Genomic DNA, 23832 nt, shown 5'->3' on the forward strand with positions numbered 1-23832 from the left:
GATGTGCAAATAGAAAATGGACTAGTTTAGTTGAAGAATGGTCTGGGTCAACCTTTTTTTTTCCCCAGTAGCCAATGCAGTTAATGAGGAAGGAATATAAGGGGTTTGTCTTGATTTTTACAGGGTTTCTGCCATTGTCTGGGTTCATGTTAAAAACAGGGTACTGAAAGCAGATCTAAAAACAATTTTTGTGAGATCTTGTACAGCTCGTTGAAAAATTGTTTTCTGAAGCTGACTTGTAAATAATTCACTTTTAAAACAGGGATGCCAGGAAGTGTCCTCCTGTCGAGTTCTGTTATGGATGTGTATTCATTTCTTTTTTCTGTAATGGTCAACACAGATGTGATATGCTGCCAAGTTGGAAAGCTTGAGAGCACTGTACAGCTCAGGGTCAGAATTCAAAATGATTGTGAAGATTGATAGCAGATTGGAAGTCAGGGTAATTAAACTTGGTTAAGAAGGACTGGGGGAGGAAGAGAACACAGGAAGGAGAAATCAAAGGCATTAGTAGTGGCAAGGGTAATAGTGAACAGAAAGTAATATCCCAAAAAAGCATTTGAACACTGTAATGTATAGTAAATGAAATATTAATCGATAATATGATGTCCTTGCAATCAGACAGATGTTATTTTGGCATGTTAGCAGATGAGATTAAATATAAAGATAAGGAAGGTGATTACTCTGTGCTGCTGAGCCTTAGCTAACATGGTATGGCTATTTTTTGTTAACCGTAGTATGTAGATCTCTAGACTCCACAAGAGTTAGTAACACTTGGTTTGTGAGGGAAACTTGAAAGGCATAGGCACACTAGAAAAGAAGCTAAGAGCAAATTTGGTGAGGGCCCTCACATCTACAAAAGAGTTATTATGTAGAAGCTAGTGATTAGGTAGCCTTTGAGCTCTCTGTAGAGCAAGAGAAGAAATTGTTCTTGTTTTTTAGAAGGTATTACTTGAGTTGGATGGTAAAGCAAAACATTTGGCTTTTAGATTGAGGAAACACTGAAGCTGGCTTTCCGCAAAGATTGTGCAGGTTTTTTTGTTGAAGTAAAATGCTTGGATAGGTGTCTATTGAGGACAGTCTCAAAGGTCCTTACGGGTGTGCATTTAAACAGTTCTGCGTGTAGTAACATGGTGGAATTAGAAATCTTGATTGGAGAAAACCACTTTGGCATTTGCAACAGTTCTCTTGAACTGGGATTTTTGTGGAGCTTTAGTAGGAAAGGGTCATGATGTATCCTTCTCCTTTGCGGTGTGTTGTGGAGGAGCATGTGTGTATTTAGTGAAGGGTTTGATTTCAGGTATGTGCCTCAAGTGTTTTCCACTGGTATACTGAGAATAACCTGTCTGTTTTGATTGTGAGAAGTAGACTGTTGAACCATTTAAATCCATTTCACTCTGTTTATAAACTGTGTGTTCGTTAAAACATCTAATGGCTGCTACTTCACAGGGATGTTCTCTGGAAAGGAACAAACTTCTCTAAGGAAGATGCTGAGGGATGAAGAGTTCAAGGCAGGGGGGAAAGCTTAGCTGCTGCCTCGTCTTGATCAGAGGATGTGCATGCCATATAGTGGAAAGTGGCAAAAGTGTGATATTGGTCGTGTCGTTAAGGCATCAATATACTAAATGTTGTTCATAAGGAAACAGTAGCCTATTAATGATCTTTTGGAATAATCAGTTTGGAAATTTGCAGATGTTTCCAGCCAATGCTTCTATAAATGCAGTGTGCCTTTCCATTTTTCAGCACATGTCAAGGAGAAGAGCTTCTAGACAGATTACTTGTTTTTATACATCTCAAAAAGAAAATTAGAAAAAAACCAGTTCTCATTCTTTTATCATCTTGGGCTGAGAAAATGGTTTGTGGTTTTATTTTATTTGGTGACTTAAATTATTTTTAATGTTAAATATTTGTCATGTCCAAAATGAAGTACTTCTGCTAGTAAAACGCTCAGAAGTGTTGCTTGAGTGAGCTGGCCTCTTCCTGTGTTATTTTTCCTTAGTAATTCTATCAGCTTTCTGTTTCTTAGAGTATTGGGAAGCTTCAGAAAACTATCCAGAATGTATTGTTACTAAGCTGGTTAAACAGAAGTTCTGTTGTGGAAAACTGACTTGATTACTTCAACTCATTAGTTCAAACTAAGTTCAAGATTTTCAGTCTACCACATCACTGACACACACTTTGTGGCTGTCTTATGTGCCAGTGGTGGTTTGGGGTTGAAATTTGGATCTTGAGTAGCTTTACCTGCTAGATCGAAGGAAACAAGTTGAAGACAGTAAGAAACTTGGATGGTGTTTCTTGCTGTGTATTTCAGACCCCCCCAAATGTATGCCTCAAACTCTTGTGAATCAGTGCAATACAAATCTTGGGAGTGTTAAGTTATCCAGAACTTCCCTGTGCACATACTGAAACTTATAAGAAATCTCAACGTAGTTGTCTTGAGATTGTGTACTTTAAAATTCTAGTAATTTTTTGAAAAAGCACGTGTAATCAACTTTCTGAGATAATCTGCTTACAGTGTAACTTCTGTGGGTTACCTCATTTTGGTGAGTTTTGATGGGATGTTTGCATACTCCTAATGTCTTAAAGGTGGGGTTTTCTTTAATCTGACAATAGCTGTTTCTAGGAATGAAGATGTGACTATCAGATGTGGAGTTTTTTGTTAATTTTCTCTTGAAGTCAAAATAATGTGGGAGTGTGAAGACTTGCTGGTGATGATATTCAAGAGATGTTTTGTATCAAGTGAATAATTTAGCTTTACTTTGAAGTTGAATTTTCTATGTATCTTTTGAGAGGGGTGAAGAACAACATTGGTTTCTGTATAAATCTGAGAATTAAAGTGATTGCAACTCAACCTCTCTTAGTTGGTTTATTGTCACAAAAGTAACATAGCACAGCCTTTGGACTAGTAGGTGATTTGAGCTTTAAAATTCATGAATCCAAGGGTGCTTGATAAACATAGCTTGAACTTTGGTGTGGGATGGGGCTTGGACTAGATGATTTTTGAAAGTCCCTTCCACCAATCCACACAGTTCTGTGATTCTGTGAAAAATGTTTGGTTTTCAGGTAGCTGTGAACTAATAGTTTTAGAATGTTTTTGCAAGACACTTTTAAATTCTTCGAAGATTAGAATACTTGTGACACTGTGTTTTATTGAAGTTGCTATCAATAAACTTAAAGTTGTATTAAGTAGCAACTACACTATTTATTTTCTAGTTTATAATCTAGTCTACAGATATACAGGTTTATGGTGTAGCCAATTCAAAAGAGAACAGCTATGTTTTAAAGAGTCTATTGTAAATACCTGATAAAAGTTTTAAAACAGATAATGCAATATTTAAATACAGTGACTAGGGAAGATATATGTGCTAGTGCCTTGTTATAGGAATGGCTAAATGATTTGCCTCTTCAATTTCTTTAATAGTTTTTTGGGTTTTTTGTTGTTTGTTTTTTTTTTTAAACCTCTTCTGCTTGGGCAAGGACTTTTAAACATCATGTTGCATGAGTCTTTTTTTTTTAATTGGAGGGCATTAGGATTAGTATATGTGTGAATTATACGAATATGTATTTGTGATATCTGTAGGATTAGCTGTGTAGTGTTAACCCACTCTTCTGAGAGGATGGTGAGCCAATAGAAATTGTTTGGTGTGGACAGTGATGTACACTACAGAATTCGGATTTCCTGCATACAACAAAGAGGTTTCAGCTGCAGAGTTACTCTTACATCCAAAACCTTGTCTCTGCCTTGTATCACTTCTGTAGTGGGTAAGGCTTGGACGCTGTGGATACCTGCCCCTCATTTCCTATCTAGGTGAGGTACTGAAGACTTTTGCTGAGATTAGCAGAGCGTAGGATGATGTCATGCATGTAAGCAAAGGATTAAAAACAATATCTACTTCCCTGACTCTTGCGTGCTTTACATTTAATTTTAAGCTTTAATGTAATTCCTTTTTTTTTTTTTTTTTTGGAAAAGGTATTTTAAGCTACTTTCTAGGAAGGAATAAGGTGTTCTATACTATATAAAACCCAATACAATTATGTTGTTGTATATATGGCAGTAGTCTAGGTGTGGAGACTGAATGTGATTACTTGAGCAGTGCTAGTCTCAGGTTAATGATTCCAGATGAAGTTGTGAAGTTAAGGAAATGAACCATGGATAAAACACAGCACTGCACCAGCTACTAAGGAGAAAAATGACTGCTACAGCTGAGCCCAGGACAATGTGGCAATAATCAACCCATACCAAATTTGGGCCCACGAGATTTGTTTAAACTCTCATTTCCTATTTTTTAAGGAGATCTCCAAGAGGGCAGGCTTGCTCTAGCTTCTGAGTAGGCTTCTGAACTTGCAGATTAAGAAAACTCTTACTTATATGTGGAATGGAAATGAAGCTGTATTGCCAGGCTTGAAATCAACAGGGTCTCTCTTAATTGCTTAAAACCAAATCCTGAAACTCTGACTAACTCTGTCTGTGTAAATTAGAGTGATAAAAGTAACATATGTTCTATGAATTTTCAATTGGGTATTGAATTTTGAAGGACACAATTTACATGTATGTGGAACCTCTTACTTAAAGATTATATATAAAGTAAAAAATATTATTTTTATAAATATGTGAATAGAAGGTTCTACAGATATGCAAAAATGTATCCATGTATATGTATAAACTACATATTCTGTAGACTATTATATAAGTGCGAGAGGCCAAAGAATTAAGGTGTCTATGTAAACAAACAACTGTTTAATTTTCCTGTCAAGCTAAAAATGTATCAACTCTTTTTTCTCTCCCCACTAGAAATGACTACCCCAAACAAGACACCACCTGGTGCTGATCCAAAGCAGTTAGAGAGGACTGGTACTGTTAGAGAAATAGGCTCACAAGCAGTTTGGTCTCTTTCATCCTGTAAGCCAGGTAAAATCACAACAAATGGCATAAAAAGCTGAATGTACATTTGTCTTGGAATACATAGTGGTTTATGTTTTGATAGGAAGACATACATACAGAGTGTAGCAGTAAAACTACTGTTGTGTAAGCTGTATGGGTAGCCACTACAAATAATTTTGACCTAGTCTATATTTGATGCAATATGAAAGTTAAAACTCTCTCAGAAATCCTATGATGAGGAAATCTCGTATTAGCAAAAGAGATCTTTAACCTGTTCTATACGAAATAATTTTGTGTGTTTTGGATTTTTTTTTTTTAATTTTTTTTTTTTCCTTGCACATTGAACAAACTAAGCCGTGTAAGCAGAAGACCAGCAATGTGTAATTGTTTCTGTGTTGTCATTTTGCCTGGGTATCTTGTATTTTTTACTTAGAAAAACCATGCATTTGGGCAACCTAAATGTTCTGTCCAAACTTTGTGTTGACTTGGTCATTGTAGTGTAGCCCTCTAAAATCCTGGAAGTGAAATTAAACTATTGTAAATGTTCCTGAGGTACAGTTAATGATAGATTATACATGCTCAAAATATCTGAAAATCTGTATTGTTTCATTCGAGATGGCTGAGTTGCTATTTTAGAAGTATCTGCTGGGAATTGGTCTGGTATCTTGCTGCAGCCTGGAGGCAATGGTGACCTTTATGTCATAATATTGTGCTCAGGCTGAATGTCTGGTCTGATATGCTGGTGTCTTACTTGGAGAAAAACATCATATGGTTCATTTATGGTTTATTTATGGTTTATTTTCAGAGTGAAAATATTTCTTTTATTGCAGATTAAACTTCAACTGCTGAATTAAAACTGCAACTAGTGTGGGCAATCAATAAACAGATGTGATTAGTAAAAGGACAGATAATGAGGGAATGGAAAAATACAGATTTGGAGTTGTTCCTTTAAATGTGGTGGCATTCGCTTTCAGGAATACTGGATTTGGCATCTATTGCTTGTTCTAGCTACTAACTTGAAAAAGTCAAAATATTTCAGGAGACTACTTGGAAAGAAAATGTTATATTTGGCCAGAATTTTTTAATAGATAAATGGTCTCTGCTATGATTCTCCTTTAGTTCAGCAGTTAGATTATAGAATAGGCCGAAAATCCTAACCATTAAGTATTGTTCTTGCAATTAGTATGAATTACTACTTAACCATTTGAAATTCCAGGATGTGTTGGATGGTTTCAAACCCCACAGACTCCAAGAGGAGATAAAAATGTAAAGACACTCAAGTACTGAGCTTTGATTGACAGATTCCCCTGTTTGTTTTGTGTCATGAAAGTATAGGCACAACTTGTGTGTCTAGAAATATTTCCTTATATGTTACAACTTGGGATATATCCTTTAGTTTGTAAAAGCTGAATGAAAGTTACATCTGTGATGTCTGCATCACGGAAATGGGATATTGGAGACTTTCACATTTTCTTTTTCTTAGGATTTGGAGTGGATCAGTTACGAGATGATAATCTAGAAACTTACTGGCAGTCAGATGGATCACAGCCTCATTTGGTGAACATCCAATTTAGGTACTGAAAATTACTCTGTATGGGTTAGGATGTTTTGTATAATTCTGTATTGATTACTGTTCACCAAGATAGGAATTCTGGACGTGCAAGGACTCCTGGGTTAATCCTGTTACTCAACTGCTAAAGAAGCCACTTGGATAGCATTTATAAAAATGAGATTGTCAAACATTACAGTTACTAAATGCCTAAATAAGCAACAAAAAGGGATGTTTAATAGTATGTCATTTGTAATGGTTTGTCATTTACTTATCTAAGGTGACACTTTTGTCCTGGCTTTCTGTCTTTGAGTGTAGTTTGAAGGGTAGATTACTGGTTTTAAATAGTCTCATATGACTTAAGAACTGAGTGTTTTCCTATCCTGTTCTTCGTAAGATGATTTCAGTTTCTCTTTAACTAAACTCTTAAGATGATGTTAGATATTTTTCACCTTTTTATTTGCTCTCTGCAGAACTCTTTAGTATAGTAATAGAGTCCATATTTGATAAGCTGAACATATGCATTGTCACATACAAATGCTTATTTGGCATCTTGGCCTTTTGTTTTATTTCTTGGTATACTGACACTTCTGAAGGCAGACAAAGGAGAAGAGAGAGAATCCACTCATGCGCATAACAGTGTGGATAAACACCTAGTTGCTTTAACAGCAGAGTTCTTATCAATCAGTAGACACACTTGTATTAAGTTTTAGAACATATAAGTCCTTAGTTAGTACAAACTAGCAGCAAACTCATCTTGAATATTTTTTCTTACTGATGCTTACATAGCTTTTGTTGCTTCCTGCAGAAGAAAAACAACAGTGAAGACGTTATGTATTTATGCAGACTACAAATCTGATGAAAGTTACACTCCAAGCAAAATATCTGTCAGAGTAGGAAATAATTTTCATAATCTACAGGAAATCCGGGTAGGTCAATGATGCTTTGTTTTCTGTCTTAAAATAATTCTCATATTAGGACATCTGATGTAGTAAAATCATTTTTGGAGGTAAAATACAGCATTGTGCTTGTAGGGGGAAAGTGGCTGAGTGTATTTTGATGTTTGCCTTTAGTTTTTACCTTGTAAATTTAGTGGACTGGTTTCTGTTTTTTATCAGGCTCCATTACCAACATGGTTATAACAGGCATGATATATAGATCCTGTAATGGAATAAAGAATGGGACTTTCCAGAACAGGGCTGTTTAGAATTGATTAAACTTTGATCTCACTTTAGGTATCTGCAAACCCTATGCATTGCATACATCGAAAGGGAGGCTTAGTTTTAAATACTTGCCTTTTTAGACTGAAAAAAGGCATGAATTTAAGTTATGAACGGGTTGCTCAGCTATGGAGTCTCACTAGGAATCAGAATTTAAACCTGCAGGCTTTAGTTATGGCTGTGTCTGGTGCATTTGTATGGCAAAAAGAAACTGGGGCACAAGGCCTGATCATCAGTTATACAAATGTTTCTTCATATTCCGGTGGCTCGAGCATCTTCATGTGAGAATCTGTTACATATTTGCTAAAAACTGACTCTAGCCACTACTGATGATGAGAACTAGTGGAACTGCCACACTAACTTTCCATAATTATATACAAAACAAGCAAGATGCCAATTTAAAATGGAAGTCTAATGAAAACTACAATCAGATGTGTTCATAAATGCTGTTTTACTTTTGAGTATAGTTTCTAATCTTTTGCAGTGCCTTTTTTTTTTTTATACTGGATAGCCACAGAGACATAGAAATTTTGGAGAGGAATGCAGTATCTTTTTTTTTAACAATACGATGTAATTTCCATTTATGTAGATAGGACATTTGATATATATAACTTTGAATGGGGCTTGTAGTGTTTTATTAACCTATTTATGAAAGTGTTATAGGCAGACCCAGTATTTTTTTCATGGTGACACTTCTAGTCAGGAAAAGTTTCTTTGATGGAACAATTGAGATTTGAGTTTAACTGCTTAGTTTTGCTAGCCTTTTGGTAGATAGTAAAAACAGATTTGAAATAATCCATGGTCTTCATAGAAGTCTACCTTGTAAACTAACCAGGTTACCCATGAAGATACCCAGGTATCTTCTTTGCTTCTTTTGGGTCTCACAGTAGCCTCGTGTTTCAGATTCCTCTTCTCTGGAGTGCAGTAGCTACTGGCTGATATATTGGGAAAGTTTAATTTACCTCCCTTATATGGAAGGCATTATTATAATGGAAGGATTGGAATGACAAGGGAGGTTCTAAATAGCGGTTTGAATTTTTACTTTTGATTTGTGTTGTTTTCATGTTGGTTTTCAGTGTTTGAAGTCCTAACAAGAGCAACTTACAAGTAGAAGGTTGTAAATGCAGTGGGATCAAATAGGAAGTGTAGTAAGCATCTATATGTCTCTTATGTTGGCACTGTGTATCTGTTTATATCCTTTCAATGATTTCTGATGTTCTCTCAAGTTTTGACCTATACTTTTATCCTAAATCTTAAATGGAAGGGTCTTGCCTTTTTTTTGGCTTTTTTGCCTTTTTTTTTTTTTTTTTTTGAAATGAATAATCACATTACTTTGACTTTCATCAGCTCCAAGTTCTGGGGTTTTTTTCATCGTCTTAATTGTATTGTAATTTGGGAGTTGCACATCATGTAACAGTAACAGCAGCTGGATCCTTTCCTTGTGCTGGGCTACGGGTCTGTTTTCCGAGTGTCCACTAGGTGTCATTGTTGTCCTTAATTATCAGTTTGTTGTGTGCTTGTAGGCTACTCTTCCAGTAGTCTTCCAGATTATCCGTTTATAAAAATAATAATTAGTACGTTTATAATAATGATGTTTAGTATGTATAACTACTGCAACAACTTAAGTTTCTGATAGGGCGGTAAACTTCCACTTTTCAGGGTATATGTGTTATTAAAGATTATAGAAACAATAAAATCTATAATAAGCATATTGGTTTGCTGCAGTTTCACAGGCAATATTTCTTCAGCTTTTTTCCTTGAAAAACACAGGATTCTGTACATAAAGTATTTAGTTAAAAAGGCACTTCTAAATGACAAAAGTTACTACTATCATTTATAGTATATAAATGACTGTAATATGTTGCATGAGAGCAGTAATTCTTATGCATGCCACATGCTCATATGCTTTTTTACTTCAAAACTGAGATGAAAATATGGTCAAGCTGCTTACTAATGACTCTTAATATTTTGAAGTGATAAATACTAATGACTTTGTTGCCACTGTGATGTTAAATATTGCTATCAATTTTCACGTTTCCTGAGCTGCTTGAAACTCAGAATATGTTTCTACAATTTTTCTGAAGTCCTGAAACTTTCTCTTTTCTTCAGCTTCTCTGACACATAAGCAGGTTATTAAAGCAGTGTGAACACTTATGAGCTCTTTAGAGAAATCTGCTTAATTATACAATGATTCCATTGGCTTCAGGACTGATTAACCGACTGGAAAATCCAGCTAAATCATTTTATATTTTTCCATGGATGCTTGCCCAGTTCATAGTGTCTAATAAAAGTCCTGTGATGCTTCCATATGTTTTCTTCCTGATGGTCTAATTATCAAAACAATGCAATGTGCTGTTAGGCCAGATTTCATCACTAATATAAGATTAGCGTTAGTTTGAGGTCTAGTATGTAGGCATGTCCTTTTTGGAACCTAAGGTGGAATTACTTTCTGAATAAAAGTTTTAGTCCCCTTTGAGAAACAAGTCATTTGTACTCCATCCTATGGGTGAGAACAACTATCGTAATCTGGTAGTATTATTCCCTTGCTCACGTGGAAGAACTATAGTTAAAATATGTGCAGTAAGCCTTCTCCTTTGACTTAGTGCCTTTTTATCACAGCTGTCAAGCTTGGAGAGCAAATGTTTTCTCATTTCCAGTCTGCGTTCTCTCACATAATGATGTAAACAGCCTGCATGGACAAGATAGTCTACAGAGGCATTTTTGGAACAGCATCCAGTTATTGCACATTCTCATGATATGAAAATAACCCTCTGCAAAGTATGTGAATGAAATGTTGGCTGCAAGATATCTCTGGTCTCTTCAAATAATGCTCACCTGCTTGTTGCCCTTCTACCTCTCCAAGACATTTAGGTCATCAGCAGTTAATCTTTGAATAAAAAGATTGTGTTGTGACATAAAAAGAAAGCGATGCTCCGTGCAGGTAGGATTTCAAGTAATATTTACCTAGTAGTTTCAGTGCCTTTTGCTGTCAGCCTGTAACGTAGGGACTTTACACAGCAAAGGAAGGCACCTGTAAACACTTAAATTAGCCAGTTCTATGTCTTTGTGTATAAAAGACACTTTGGGAAGGTGTGGGTCAGACTTTCTGAAAATAGTTACTTCTCACATGAGTTCAAATGTGAGAAGCCACTGGTGTTTAATCACAAAATTAAAGTTGCTTTTAGAGGCAGAACCTCTGAAAGAGACAAAGTCTTCTACTCTACTGTGCCTGTAGAGGACTCAGCAACAGAATGTGGTGTACATGTCTTGGCTGTAACTGAAGGAGATGCAACTAGACAGGTATAATTTCCTTCCTATTCCAGTAGGCGTTAGTTCTTCCATCACATTTTGGACTTTCTTGTGGTTTTTGGAGTAGTATATGTGTTTAGTTGTTTGTGTAGTTCAGAGAAACTGGCAAGTTTTGTGATAGTTTGAAAATCATTCCTAGTGCTTGGCATTACTGTGTGTAATTTGCTTTTCAAATTGTTTAAAGGTAATAATAATTCACATGGCAGATAAGATGTATTAATGTTCAGGCCTAAAAGGAAATGATCAGAATTGCCCCATTGAAGGGGGAGACAGGAAGCCTCTGGCTGCGAATGTGCTTTCTGTATGCAATAGGGCAAATCTGCAAACAGATGGCATCACGGCTTTGTGTGACCTAGGTAAGCAAGGTGTTTGCTTCTTTTGGAAGCCATTCAGTCTGAAGCAGGGCTGCTAGAACAGGGTAACTCCCCTGGCTCACAACCTTTACATGTATGCAATGCTCTGTCACTGGGCAGGCAGCGATTGATAGCCTTTGTAGGAAAAAGATTCTTTGTCACTGGAGGTCCTGTGTAGCACACTCTATCAAAGAGTGATACCAAGTATTGAACATTGCTTTGGAAGAGGCCTGCTTTAACTCACTGGCTGTACTCTTTCCTTCTGGAACAAAAACCTACTTTACCTTTCCAACAAGACTTGGTTTTATATATATACATACTGAAGGTGACTTTGAAGACGCAGGTAAAAGCTCTGTTATCTTACTATGTCTTTGCTGGCAACAGTGAAAGTCCTTGGTTTCAGCTTTTTGTTTTCTGTTGAATTGCTCTCTATTTGGTTTTCAGTTTGATTTCTAGCCCTTTTGGTCTTGGTGTTTTGCAGCCAGGTGCTCCAGAGCTGTTGCAAGCAGAGCAGCCTCCCTGGTGGTGTGGTGTTGTGACCAAGCACCACGGACAGGGCCGCTTCCTCACTGTTGGAGGAGATTCTGCACTAGAGCAGGGAGTAGAGGAATGGCCACACTGGGGAGCTTTTCAAAGAGGTAGTTAAGGAATTCTGACCATACTGTAATCTCTTTATGCCTACAGTGTCCAGTGATTGTAGTGAAGAGGCTGGACTTCTCAAGACATTTTCTGAAATTCAACAGCTAGCAATCTCAACCTGTTTTCTGTATGTGCAGTAAACTTACTGATGAACAAGGAGATGCTAACTTGTCATAGGACTGTTGCAAACTAATGAATCAAGAAAATGCACCGCTTCTGAGTCTCTGATCAAACATTTCTAAAGTGCATTTTGAATTGCTTTCGTCTGAAGGTGGAATACTGAGTTACTACTGCTTTATTTAGATTCCTGACTAGGTTTCAGGTACTTTGATTAGAAACCATTCCCCTCGGTTCCTTTTTCCATATAAAAAAAGATGCATTTCTGACCCCTAATTATTCCTTTGGTTCAGAATGTCAGTTATAAATATTCAGTCTGCTTTCTGGAAACTATACTCAATGCTAAGAAAAGATTGAGTATGCTTTGGTTTTATAGAATTTCAAACTGTGATCTTTCTTATCTGTCTCTAGGATGCCCCGTGGATGAGGTCATCACATCAGCTTGTTCATTTTAATTGTTACCTTGCTGTTATGCCAGCTGGGTATGGATGCAGTCAGTACTTCTTCCTTACATCTAAAATTGACCAGTACTGTAAATCTCCAAAGCAGGGGACTAGAATGACCCATTGGTAATAGTTATTATGTCTTGTGGTTGATGACGAGGGTAGGAGTCAGTTTAGGAATCAGGGTTATTTCAGTTTGATACAGTTGGTACTTCATATTTCCACCTTCCAGCAGAGAGGATGTTTTGGGGGATGTTCATATGAACTCCTCTTTACAAAAGAAAGGCTAATGATGACATAGCATCAGTGTTCCCTGCTAATGTCATAATCCTTGTAGATGATATCACCTGCTCATTGTTCCTATGATTATGGAAATCAGTTAATATATACTTCAAACTGGAAACTATGAACAGGATTGCAGTTTTCTTGCTTTTCATACCCTGCAATGGTAATATGATGGAACAGAGCCTCCTATGCAATCATGAGAAATGCAGTTATTGAAATAGACTTTTCTGCATATGAGGTATGTGTGTACGAATAACAAGATCCACATTAGATTTAGAAGAATTCTGAAGAGTAGAAGATTATTTTGGTCCACACACCATAAATGGTATGCATTTTTATCTTACTTTGCTCTGAAATGTTTTTTTAAGAGAAATAAATATCCCTTCTGTTGGATCTTAAAGAAAAAAGAGGAAAATTAAGCATTGTTTTCATGCTGTGGTGCATGTGTTGCATGTAGAAAGATATTTTTTCTTGTTTTATATGCCAGCATTCAAAAACAAATCTATAAAGGAACCTTTTCTTGCCACAGAGGGACTCAATTAGGCAAGGGTACATTAAAGAGGCCCTGTATTTTTAATACTGTCAGTCTGACTTTACCTTCTGAAGCAGAGGAAAAGCCATGTGAAAGAAAGTGGTAACAGCTTCATGTAAGGCAGGAACTTGATGAAGTACAGAGCTTTTCTCGAGGGAACTCAAGTATATAGAGGCTAGGAACTGATTGAAGCATGAAGTTTTACATACATGTAAAACCCTTTCCTGGAATTACAGCCTTTTTCATGATGATTTGATCTAAGTTCCGCTATGGAAAAGAAAGTAGAAAATGGGTATGATTTTTCATGTAAAAGTGAAAAAGCTTCTCTCTCCATCTCCAGTGAGAAGAGGCAAGAGAAGTTATTGGTGTCAATTGATTTGTAAATTGTGTTATGCTGTGAAATACCCGTTTTGTAGCAAGTTTTTGGTTGCATGGTTTCATCTCTTATGTGCATGAAGCTCTAGTTGGAGAATTTGAAGAGATTTCTTAAAGCTTGTTAAGTATATATTTTACTTCTGTAAAAATCTTTTTGGCTTAAAACTGAGATAAAAAAGAGTATGTTGTCAATGCAGGGCAACTGTCCTCCTGTATGATGGGGATTTTTTCATAGGCTTTAATGCAAGCCTTTAGTAGTGTATTCTAATTACAGTACTATAAACAAATTCCAGTCTTTTCTCTGGCAGACATGAGCAGGTTGCAGATAGTGCTTTGTGTGTGAGAGGGAAAAAGCCAAATACTTGAACTTTTTATATTAGTAGGGATAGGATTATGGCCTTATAGCAAGTATAGAATAGTGTAGGAAATCAACTGCAAATTTAGTTGATTGTATTCTCTGACACTCTTTTGAAGTTTGTAGGTTGATAATACTGTTGTAGAGTGGTTATAATATTATCTTACAAGAAGGTTAAGTGATTTGTTTATGGTCTGTGCAGATTGCCTATGCTATTGGACCAGTGTCCCAAGTCAAAGTCCCTATTGGGTTCTGTCCAGTTTATACGTGGCTGAATTATGATGTTTGCTGCTACTAGGTTGTGCATGCCTGACATTTTTGTTCAAATGGATTAGTTCTGTCTAAAATTGCCTTCTTTGCTCTGGTATAATTTACATCTACCTAAAACACCTCACAAAACCAAGGTAAAGCACCATATGCACTTATGCATAAAGTTCCTTCTTCAGTTAGGCCAAAATAGAGCAAAATAGGGGCTTTCAGTCCTTAAAACCTGTTGTTCCCGTTTGTTCATCAGTTTGTTACACTGGCTCAACTTTTTTTGGTAGTATTTTTTTGGTAGTATTTTTCAGAACAGATGTTTGTTTTCGGTGGTGCTTTAATACTGATTAAATAGCTATTTGAGATTTAACATGCTGTGTATACTTCTGTGGTGTTAGAGTTTATTGCATTACAGAATCCATATTTCCTTATTGATTATCTCTATGGTTTTCTACCATACTACAAGACTTCCTAGATAATTTCAATAGGTTTTTCAGTTTTTGTAGCAGCTGTATAATACCCAAAGTGGTAGAATACAGCCATCAAAGAGTGCTGGTTTTCCGTGATAGTTTCCTACCTTCTTTATAACCTTGAAGGATTTCTTCAGGGAAGACTTGAATAATGACAAGCAATGTACTGATAGACTAGTCCTTATGCCATCTATAATTAATAAAGATAAAGAATCTCTTCTTTGTAAGAAGACTTTGTGTGAAGGGTGAAGAAAGTACATGTATGTGTATAAAAGGGTCTGTGGGACTACGGTCTGTCATTTTAACTCTTTGCACATTTTGTCAGTGGCATGGCAGTGCTGCTGCCCTGCAAAATTTCTAGGTAGAGCTGTGGAATTGTCCTCCTTAATTTTACCTCTACCAAATTTTGCAGCTGATTTCCAAACCCCTCACCCCTGTGCTTCTGGCTTTTGTGAAAGCGTTTTATGTAGTCTTTAACCCTTAGTGCTAAGTATAGCATCTCTTTGTTTCTTTTTAAACCATGAGGGTTTTTTTAGTGCCTGGATAGAGCAGAAATGCTGATCTGTCTCTGTGGTAGCATTACCAAATTTTGGTGTTCCTAGAGAGATCTATCAAATGTCTGTGTTCTTTAGCTCCTAGGAATTGGTCCAAATATGTATATACTTAGGTACAAGAAATCATATACATTTAAAACAATAGCCCCTCCCCCCCACCCCCCCAAAATACAAGTTGTAATCAAACTTATGTGCTATCAGGCTGAGGGAAGAAAAGCATATTTTTATTTTACATGCCCAAAATGTAGTGAAAATCCCTGCGGACAGTCGTGTTTACAAGGGTAACTGTCTGCATTCAATTGTGGGTTATAAAAGTGCTTGCTTGAATAAATACACTGAGCTATCAGACAGAACAACCAATAGTTTGTTGGACTAATTGACCTTGTCAGTAGAATAGAAACACTTGCAAATAAAATTCCCATTGCCAGCAAAGTTGCAACTGAAAACCCATGAGGAAACTGCGTATATCCTCTAACTATCTTGGAATTCAATGATTCAAGCAGCAGACATGTGCAGTGGGGGGGTAGGAGGGAGGAATCATTAACTAAGAAAGTTTTGTATACTGGTATTTTTCAGTGATCTTTTTGTAGCACGAGGTTATGAGTGTTCCTAAAAATCATCAAGTAATTCACTTTCCATATTCAGAGTTATGTTTTCTAACAGTTGTTACTACTTTTCCATATCTCAGGTCCCCTTGTATTATCTGTTTTGCTGGTCTGCTTTTATTATAATGTACCATTTTCAGCAAAGGCAAAGATGTTTGGCTAGTAACTCCAGCATGTTGTAGTGAGGGTGGGGTATGTTTGTCATTCTGCAGCAATGATTGACTTATGTGAATGCCGGTGTTTCTAACCACACATACTGTGGCAGTTTATCTTTTTGAATATATTCAAATTGTGTAACAATGGAAAAGAATCATAGTAAATAACGGAATATCTGCTCTTCCAATCAAAAGCACGATGGAACCATTTTTCCCTTTACCAGTGATGAGTCATGTATCTTCTCATTAAAAAAAGGAAAATATTTCACTCCAGAAATAAGTCTTCACAGATGAATTAGTCATGTATCAGGCATTTTCTTTTAAAAAGTTGGATAATGTCACACAGGTGGAAGTAGTATTAAGGAAAAAAAAGCAACAGTGAAAGACATAACAGGCTTCACTGTGTACTGTAAAAACATGATTTTACTTTGGTTAGAAAACAAAACAGGAAAAATGACATTTGGGGAAAAAAGTCTGAAAAACAGTCTAGTTAGCTGCTAAATAAACTTCAGAGATGAAGGTTTAAAAAAGCACCAAGGTTTTTAAAAGGGGGGGGAATAGTGTGTTTCACCTTAAGTAAGGGACAATGTGTAATAAGGGATTTTGTGGTTTTACAGCTCGGTGCATGTGTTTGAAAGCTGTTCTCTCAGCAACGTGGGTGGCAGGTTATGCTACCATATAATGTATTGTAGTTGGCTCTCCACACTTGTCAGGGTTAGCGTTCAACCATTCGGAAAATTTTCCCATTGTTCTATCATGTGAACCAAGGCTAGTGTTGAATTCCCAATAACCTTCTGCAGGAAAAAGAGGTTTAATTAGAAAGTTTGCGATTTGATTACTTCTCTTATTGTCTTAATGTACTTCTCTCTAATTTAGGCGCTTATCTGTAAATGTAATCAAATTTTGCTCAGAAAGATGAAAAACAAACTTAAATACTGTACTGCAGTTGCTTCAGCACTTTTAAAAGAAAACTTGTATACTCAATTCTGTCTTTCTTCAGCATTAACACTCTATTTCCATCTTAAACATGTTTGCTTTAGATGGATCATAGCTTTTGGCAGCTACTGCATTTTTAGCAAATAATACTGTTTCTAGTAAGAGTTGCAAAAAAAAAAAACTTTGTGTGAGGTCCTTGTAAACTGAACCTTGGGAACGTTATGTTATTTCTGTATTTTCCCTTCTTTTGTGCTTCTTCTCTATTTGTGTCATGATTATAAATTACATCGTTTGAACTAGAGAATTAAAACCATTTTATTTTGTGATTCCCATAATTTAAAAAGGAGAATGCTTGGTTTATGTGTATTTATTTCTTTCTACCTGTTATTTCAGAGGCTGGCACACAGAGAAATAAGCAATTATGGTATTGAAATTCCATTGTGCCAGCACCTCCAGGGCATAATCCAAAAAAAACAGAAAAATCGCCTGCTGGGCTGTATGCAGTATGCTTGTGTGAACATCAGTGTCTGCTGTTCACACATCATTTTTTACTGAAAGTTCCTGTTGGAATAAAGGTTCTGTGTTTGGAGAGTGCACCAAGATATTTGTTGGTCATTGGTTTTTAAAGTTTGCATGGATTTCTAATTACAGTTTACCAATGTAGGCTCACTAGATAATTCTTGCAGATAATCATTAATGCTTCAGAAGTAAGAAAAGCAAGCAGAGATTTGGTTTTGGCAACATAAAAACCATATCAAGAAAGAACTCAAAGCTCTTCCCCTTTTTTATGCATTCTGCTTGAAGAGTGAACATGGGAGTGAGGAATAAGATGGGTGGGTAGAGGAGAAGATGATAGCATGACAGAAGAGACTCATACTTAGTTTCCAACTTCAGTATTTTAACCCCATCTCTTTCTTCCTCCTCTCCCTGTTCCCTCTCCTGTGTTTTCTAGTTGACATTTTAAAACTGTACACGTGCATCCAGCATTACACAGCTTGGACTGGGTTTCAGTGTGCAGCTCATCTAGAATGTCTTTTGCTCAATCAGATTACCCTCCTCTGTTGATGAGAATTAATTTTAACTGTAGCTTACAAAGCTTGTAATACTATTCACTTGCAAACTGCAGCATGTAGCAACATCTATTTTCTCATTTGTTTTTAATCTCTCTGCACTTGGGCATATTGTTGGAGACCCTGGTAGGCAAACTGTTTAATGCAGGGACACGTGATTACAGTTTTTAGTCTTCTTCTAGATTCATAAAGGTGAAGAGAAAAGGAAATAATTTTAAACTAGATTATGAGGTTCAAGCTAGGTAAAGTGTGATAGTTTACCTTGATACTCAAGATAATTATCTATTTATCTGATGAATGAACACTGCTAAAGTCCTTCTACTAGTATAACTGCCAGTGGCAAATGATGTCAGTGTATGCTTGCCAGTATAAAAATTATACTTTTGGTTATCTATCTAAAAAATATTACAGACTGACTTCACTTGTGGATTTTTGGTTTTTTTTTGGTTCCTGCTCTCCTCAGCTGTGGTTAAGATCATGTCAGGTGCCCACAGAACTATAGACATGCGTGTCTTTTTCCTTCAGTGAAGTAGTTGCAAAAGTATATGTCTTTTTACTGTTATCAATATGGTAACAGGCTAATTCTTAAGTATGGGTTATCTTAATTTCTTTTTCAGATTAAAGCTTAATGCTTCTCCACCCAGGAGTGGCCTTCTGTGTTAAACAGCAAATTACTTATGAGTTTATTTTACTGTTTTTATAAATTCTTGTGAAAATGTGTGGCAATCCAATGCAGGAATTAGGTCAACAGGTTGTTGGGGCACAATGTTAGATTTTTTTGATCTTTGAAAGGGGTATGCCTGCACTCTGGATTTCCATACAATGTTAATTGCTGTAACAACATAGCATCGTAGAATAGTTAGGGTTGGAAAGGACCTTAAGATCATCTAGTTCCAACCCCCCTGCCATGGGCAGGGACACCTCACACTAAACCATGTTGCCCAAGACTTCGTTCAACCGGGCCTTGAACACCGCCAGGGATGGAGCATTCACAACTTCTTTGGGCAACCTGTTCCAGTGCCTCAGCACCCTCACAGTAAAGCACTTCTTCCTTTTATCTAGCCTAAACTTCCCTTGTTTAAGTTTGAACCCATTACCCCTGGTCCTATCACTGACATCATGCATATCCTTTAGTTTTCCTTGCTTGTAAAGATTGAAGGGAAGCTTCTGGAAACAATTTTGATTGCGTGTGTCCTCAAGAGGAAATTGCTGTGTGGATTGTTAGGGTTTTCTCTTGGATGTTTTAAGAGGCTTCTGGTCACGTAAGGTTCCAAGGCTTGAGCTAAGGAAAGCTGAAAATCTTTGCTTTCTTTGTTTGCTGTATCATTTATTGGTTTGGGGGGAAGGAGAGTGATAGGAGGAATCCAGACACCCAATTCTACCAGTTATTTAGCAGGGCAAGAAGGTAGGTACCATTGAAGAAACTGTCTGGAGCAAGGGTCTCTTCTTTAATCTCTAGGGAGGAGGTCTTGGAGAAGTGCTTTCTGCTATCAGCAGACCTGTATTTGAAAGGGAAGTGTTTTTTCTGAAGTAGAGGACCCTGCATACTGCATGGAAATTGTTAGAGGGCTGTTGACCTACCTCCTTTTTCTCCCCCATTCTATAACCATATGCTTTCCCATCCTTGAAGTTCTCCAGACCTGAGAAATCTGAAGTTAAATGTCTGGTTTTGGATCCCATATGTAAAAACATCGTGGGAGTCCAATACTGAATGCCAGTTTCTTTCTTGAAAGATTTAAAACTGAGTTCCTTTGTGTCAAAGGTGATAGTAAGACATTGCTCACTTATTCCTTCTTTTCTCTTTCTGGAGAGGTTTCTAGCCAGTTGGAAATATCTTGCAGTGGCATTTGAGCTATTTTTTTTTCCACAAACTGTGGATCAGGATTGGGAGGATAAAGTCAGTTATAAATAATCAGTTTTGATTTACCTGATTGTCTTCACAGACTTAATTGTGGAAAGTAATCCTTAGAGGGAGTACTAGATGATCTCAGACAGTGAGAAGTACTGAATATGTGCAGAAAAGTCAAAGCAAAGATTGATTTTGATCCCTCCGGGTGCTACTGCTAACACAGTATTAAAATCCTTCAAAGAGGAAATCCAGTTAATTTGGGTTAAGCATAAGAAACAAAGGTATAAAAGGAATGGGGACTTTCTAGGATATCTAAGAACTAAGAATCTCTTGTGTTGTCATCTCAACTGGTGCTGGTCAACTGGCACACCACACCTTATTTTTTTTGTTTCACTTAACTTGTAGGTGACAGCAGCTGGAAACATGATGTGACTATCCTGACCACTCTTCTTCAGCCGTTAGCAGTGGGATTTAGGGAGGAAGTGGCCTCAATGTAGTAGAAATTAGGAGCCAATTGGTTCACCACTTATTATTTTCTGGCCTATGTGTGGGTTCCATGTTGTGAGTATCTTTATTTGCATCAGTACAGATTCAATCTGTACAAAGGTTTAACTCTTTGTAGTAAGTATGCCTTGTGGCAAAGTTATCCAGTGCTGCTATGCTACTGAATAAGATTTAAAAAAACCCAAAACCAACACCCCCAAACAAATGCATCAAACGGGCTGGATGTGCCATGCTTTATGTCAGACCAGCACCAAAGCAATGAAAAATTTCCTAAATTGTGAATTTAGTAGTTAGGATGCATAACCAGTGGTAAGAATATATTATTCTGTATCTCCAAACTTTTCTTCAAGTAAAAGTAGATGACCAAATGTATTTCATGTAGGTACATGAGGGGGTATACCTTTTTGTTTCTGAAGCTTAAAATTTTAGTGGAAAATTGAGATTATTCACAATGTCATTAAGAAAGTAAAAGTAGTTGTGGGAAGGAATGCTGTTCACATGACAAGGTAAAGCAATCCTTGACATTCAGATGAAAATGCTACCAGGCAAATGATAAATACCTAGAACAAATACAGACTTCTTGAGCAAGAGGTTCAGTCACTTCAGAGCCATCATCATGACAGTCCTTTCTAGGCTTAGGTCTTGGCTCCCTTGAAATGTTATTTTGGTTGGGGATCAGCTGCCTGCTAGGAGCTTTGAGAACACTGCTAGGCATTGTGTACATTGTATTCTTTGCTAAGCTGGCATTTTTTTGGGGGGTAGGGGTAGGAATCAAATGTGGTTTTATCCCGTTCCTTATCTCAAGTAGAGCATGGAAATGTGTCTGTAGATCTGGCGTGTAATTTATTTGAGGACTGTTCTTTTTTTCTGTCATAAGATAAGCAAGATCATGCATTTGAATTGGAAATGCCTTTCCCAGGATTTTCCCATTTTTTTGCAGGAACACACATGAGGGTGGAATGAGAGTAATGTAGCATATGTGTTTGGCTTGAGAGCCTGTGCTCTCTAGCCTTCTTCATCCAATTCCTAAACTAGGTTTATTTCATAGTCCTATTTTGTTTCAGAATGAATTCTGGAGTGTTTTGTCTCAAGTTAAAGGAATGTTAACAAATACGTGGTTTTTATTGAGATTTTTTCTCATGAAGGCTGTTCTCAGTCTTTGAGTCATCCATGAGAGTCTAGCCCCTAGTACTTACTATGCTCCTTTTATTTTTTTTATCTCCCCCCCCCATATCTGTCAAGTCAAATTCAACTCTGTATATGAAGGATTATAATTTTTTTTGTTGTTTTTTTAATTATAATTTGGATAATTTCTACTAGCCAATGCAGAAAATCCTAATCTATTAGTTCTTAGAAAGATGATGTGACTGAGGAAAATTAGCAAGGCTAAATAAAATCATATATTGGTTTTTCATTGTTGTGAAGAGTTGCAGTTCCATATCAGGAGAAATGGTTTAGTAAACTTTCCAAGTAGGCTTCCCTCTGGTTGAACAGGTCTCTGTTGTGATTATGACAGTCACCATGTTTAATGGAGACGTTTTCTTAAAGCATCTTTGGATAAATCCAGCACTGCTGGGTTAAGAACTTCTATTGTGGAATTATTAGGCTTTCTTCTTATTTTTTTATACTGTCTGTTATGAGGAGATAAAGATTTACTCTCATAGAAGAAATAAGCAGAAGAGCATATGTACCCACAGGACTTTAAGATACACAGTAAGTCACATACATATGTGTTACTGACTTCACATCTCTAAGCAGCAAGATGATATCCAACAGTAGCTCTAGGTTTAGGACTTAGTAGTTGTACTTGGTAAGCAAGTTTTCAGTTATGTCATTCTTCTCCTCCCTACTGCTCCCTCATTCTTCAGGAGCATGCATGATGTAGTTTTATTTTTATTCTCATACAGTTTATGCTGAAGAGCTGATATTCTTACATCTGTCGAATGCACCATTAAGACTATTCCAGACTGCTGTTTACAGTAGATGTACTGTTGCAGTAAGGTAGTCATTAGCCCAGCAATGTATAGCTCCATCTGAATATCTTTTTGAACTCTACCTTCTTTGAGTGAATGGCAATTCCTAGAAGGAAGTAAAAAAAGTAGAATTCATCAAGATTGAGAGAAGCAGAGTCCAGAGTTTGACCTCCACATGAAACAATAGAAATGGACTGTATGGATGCACTGCACAAATTTATTGTAAGTGGAAGTTAAACAACTGAAAACACTACTGGGAAGTAACTAATTTTACAAAGGTGCAGAAGTTTGCAAAATGGATTAAAACTGTGCTTGCATTTTTCCAGACACGCTTGCATATGGATTTGTGAGAAAGTACAAGTAAAGGGTAAAACTCTACTGCACTTCTTCCAGCATGTTAAAGAAAAAGAAATTGTGTGTAGATGTAAAATTAAATGCTTCCATTAGGCAACAGTCCTGATTCCAGCTTCGCAAATTTATGGAAGTGTATTCTGGCTCATGTAAAGCTACCCAGCTGAACCTCTGACAGGTATACTCATATTTCTTCTCTTTTAAAGTTCATTTGTATGAAAATATATCTCCAGTGAGACATGTTTATAAATTTGAGATCTGTCTCAGATGAGACATTGCATTGCATTTTAAATTTACACAAATAGTTTTCACAACAGTCTCTCGCATTTGTTTCCAATGAGTAAATATTCCTTGAGTTGAGCATTACATCTGCTCTGGATCCCGTGAAATGTTACTCTGCATTTGCTTATTGAAATCTGGCATGCTATAACGAACTTGAGTAATGTTACAGTTTATCAGGTTTTGTTCTACTTGCCTTTACTAAGTGTCTGCATCCAGAGAGTCCTTATCCAGATGCAAAACTGTTTTTACTTGTTTGTACACTATACTTCTGCGGGATTTGGGGATTATTTACATAGGTTTAGGGTCTTTAAATTCCTTGATTTTTAGGAGATGCAACCCTGTTTCATTCTCTCCTTCCTCAGAAACAAGTCATTCCTGTGGAACCAGGAGCAAAGCTTTCACTTAACAGCAGTGTTTGTCTTACAGCAACAATTTATCCTCTTGCTGGTAAAGAATAAGTAGGATTTTTTTAATTTTGTAGCATTCAGGTATAATTTATTGCAGTCTTTTTCTAACAATTCAAGTCATTCAGGAACTACGTTTTTATGTAACAGATAAAATATTAGTCATGCAGTTTTGTGGGCCCATTTTCTGGTAGAACATCAGATATCTGGTTCTCTTCAGTGTCTAGGAAGAACCCTTTTCAGTGAAGGGTATGTTTTTCGGTTGGTTTAGATGTGCTTATTTCCCTTCACCTATAAAGGGTAGTTGAGAGCTAGCAGCTGGCTGCTACTAGTACTCCTGACTTTTTAAAAATCACATTGTATTC

General features: G+C 36.7%; 1 protein-coding gene across 12 annotated transcripts in view; it reads left to right on the forward strand.

Annotated features, from left to right (window-relative positions):
- ANAPC10 (anaphase promoting complex subunit 10) overlaps positions 1 to 23832 on the forward strand; it is a 59730-nt gene that overhangs the window by 1743 nt on the left and 34155 nt on the right. For 11 of the 12 annotated variants that reach the window (XR_003992403.1, XR_003992405.1, XR_003992404.1 and 8 more), the window contains exons 2-4: positions 4790 to 4906; positions 6363 to 6453; positions 7237 to 7357. Coding sequence is in view for 8 of the 12 variants with exons in the window: in XM_030493091.1 (XP_030348951.1) it covers positions 4792 to 4906; positions 6363 to 6453; positions 7237 to 7357 (327 nt within the window). In the remaining 4 variants the exon portion in view is untranslated. Of the gene's footprint in view, positions 1 to 4298; positions 4414 to 4789; positions 4907 to 6362; positions 6454 to 7236; positions 7358 to 23832 lie in introns of those variants that run through there. The other variant, XM_030493088.1, reaches the window with a different exon arrangement.

This window comes from Strigops habroptila, chromosome 7 (genome assembly GCF_004027225.2).
Source record: "Strigops habroptila isolate Jane chromosome 7, bStrHab1.2.pri, whole genome shotgun sequence".
In the NCBI taxonomy this organism is placed as follows: Eukaryota; Metazoa; Chordata; class Aves; order Psittaciformes; family Psittacidae; genus Strigops; species Strigops habroptila.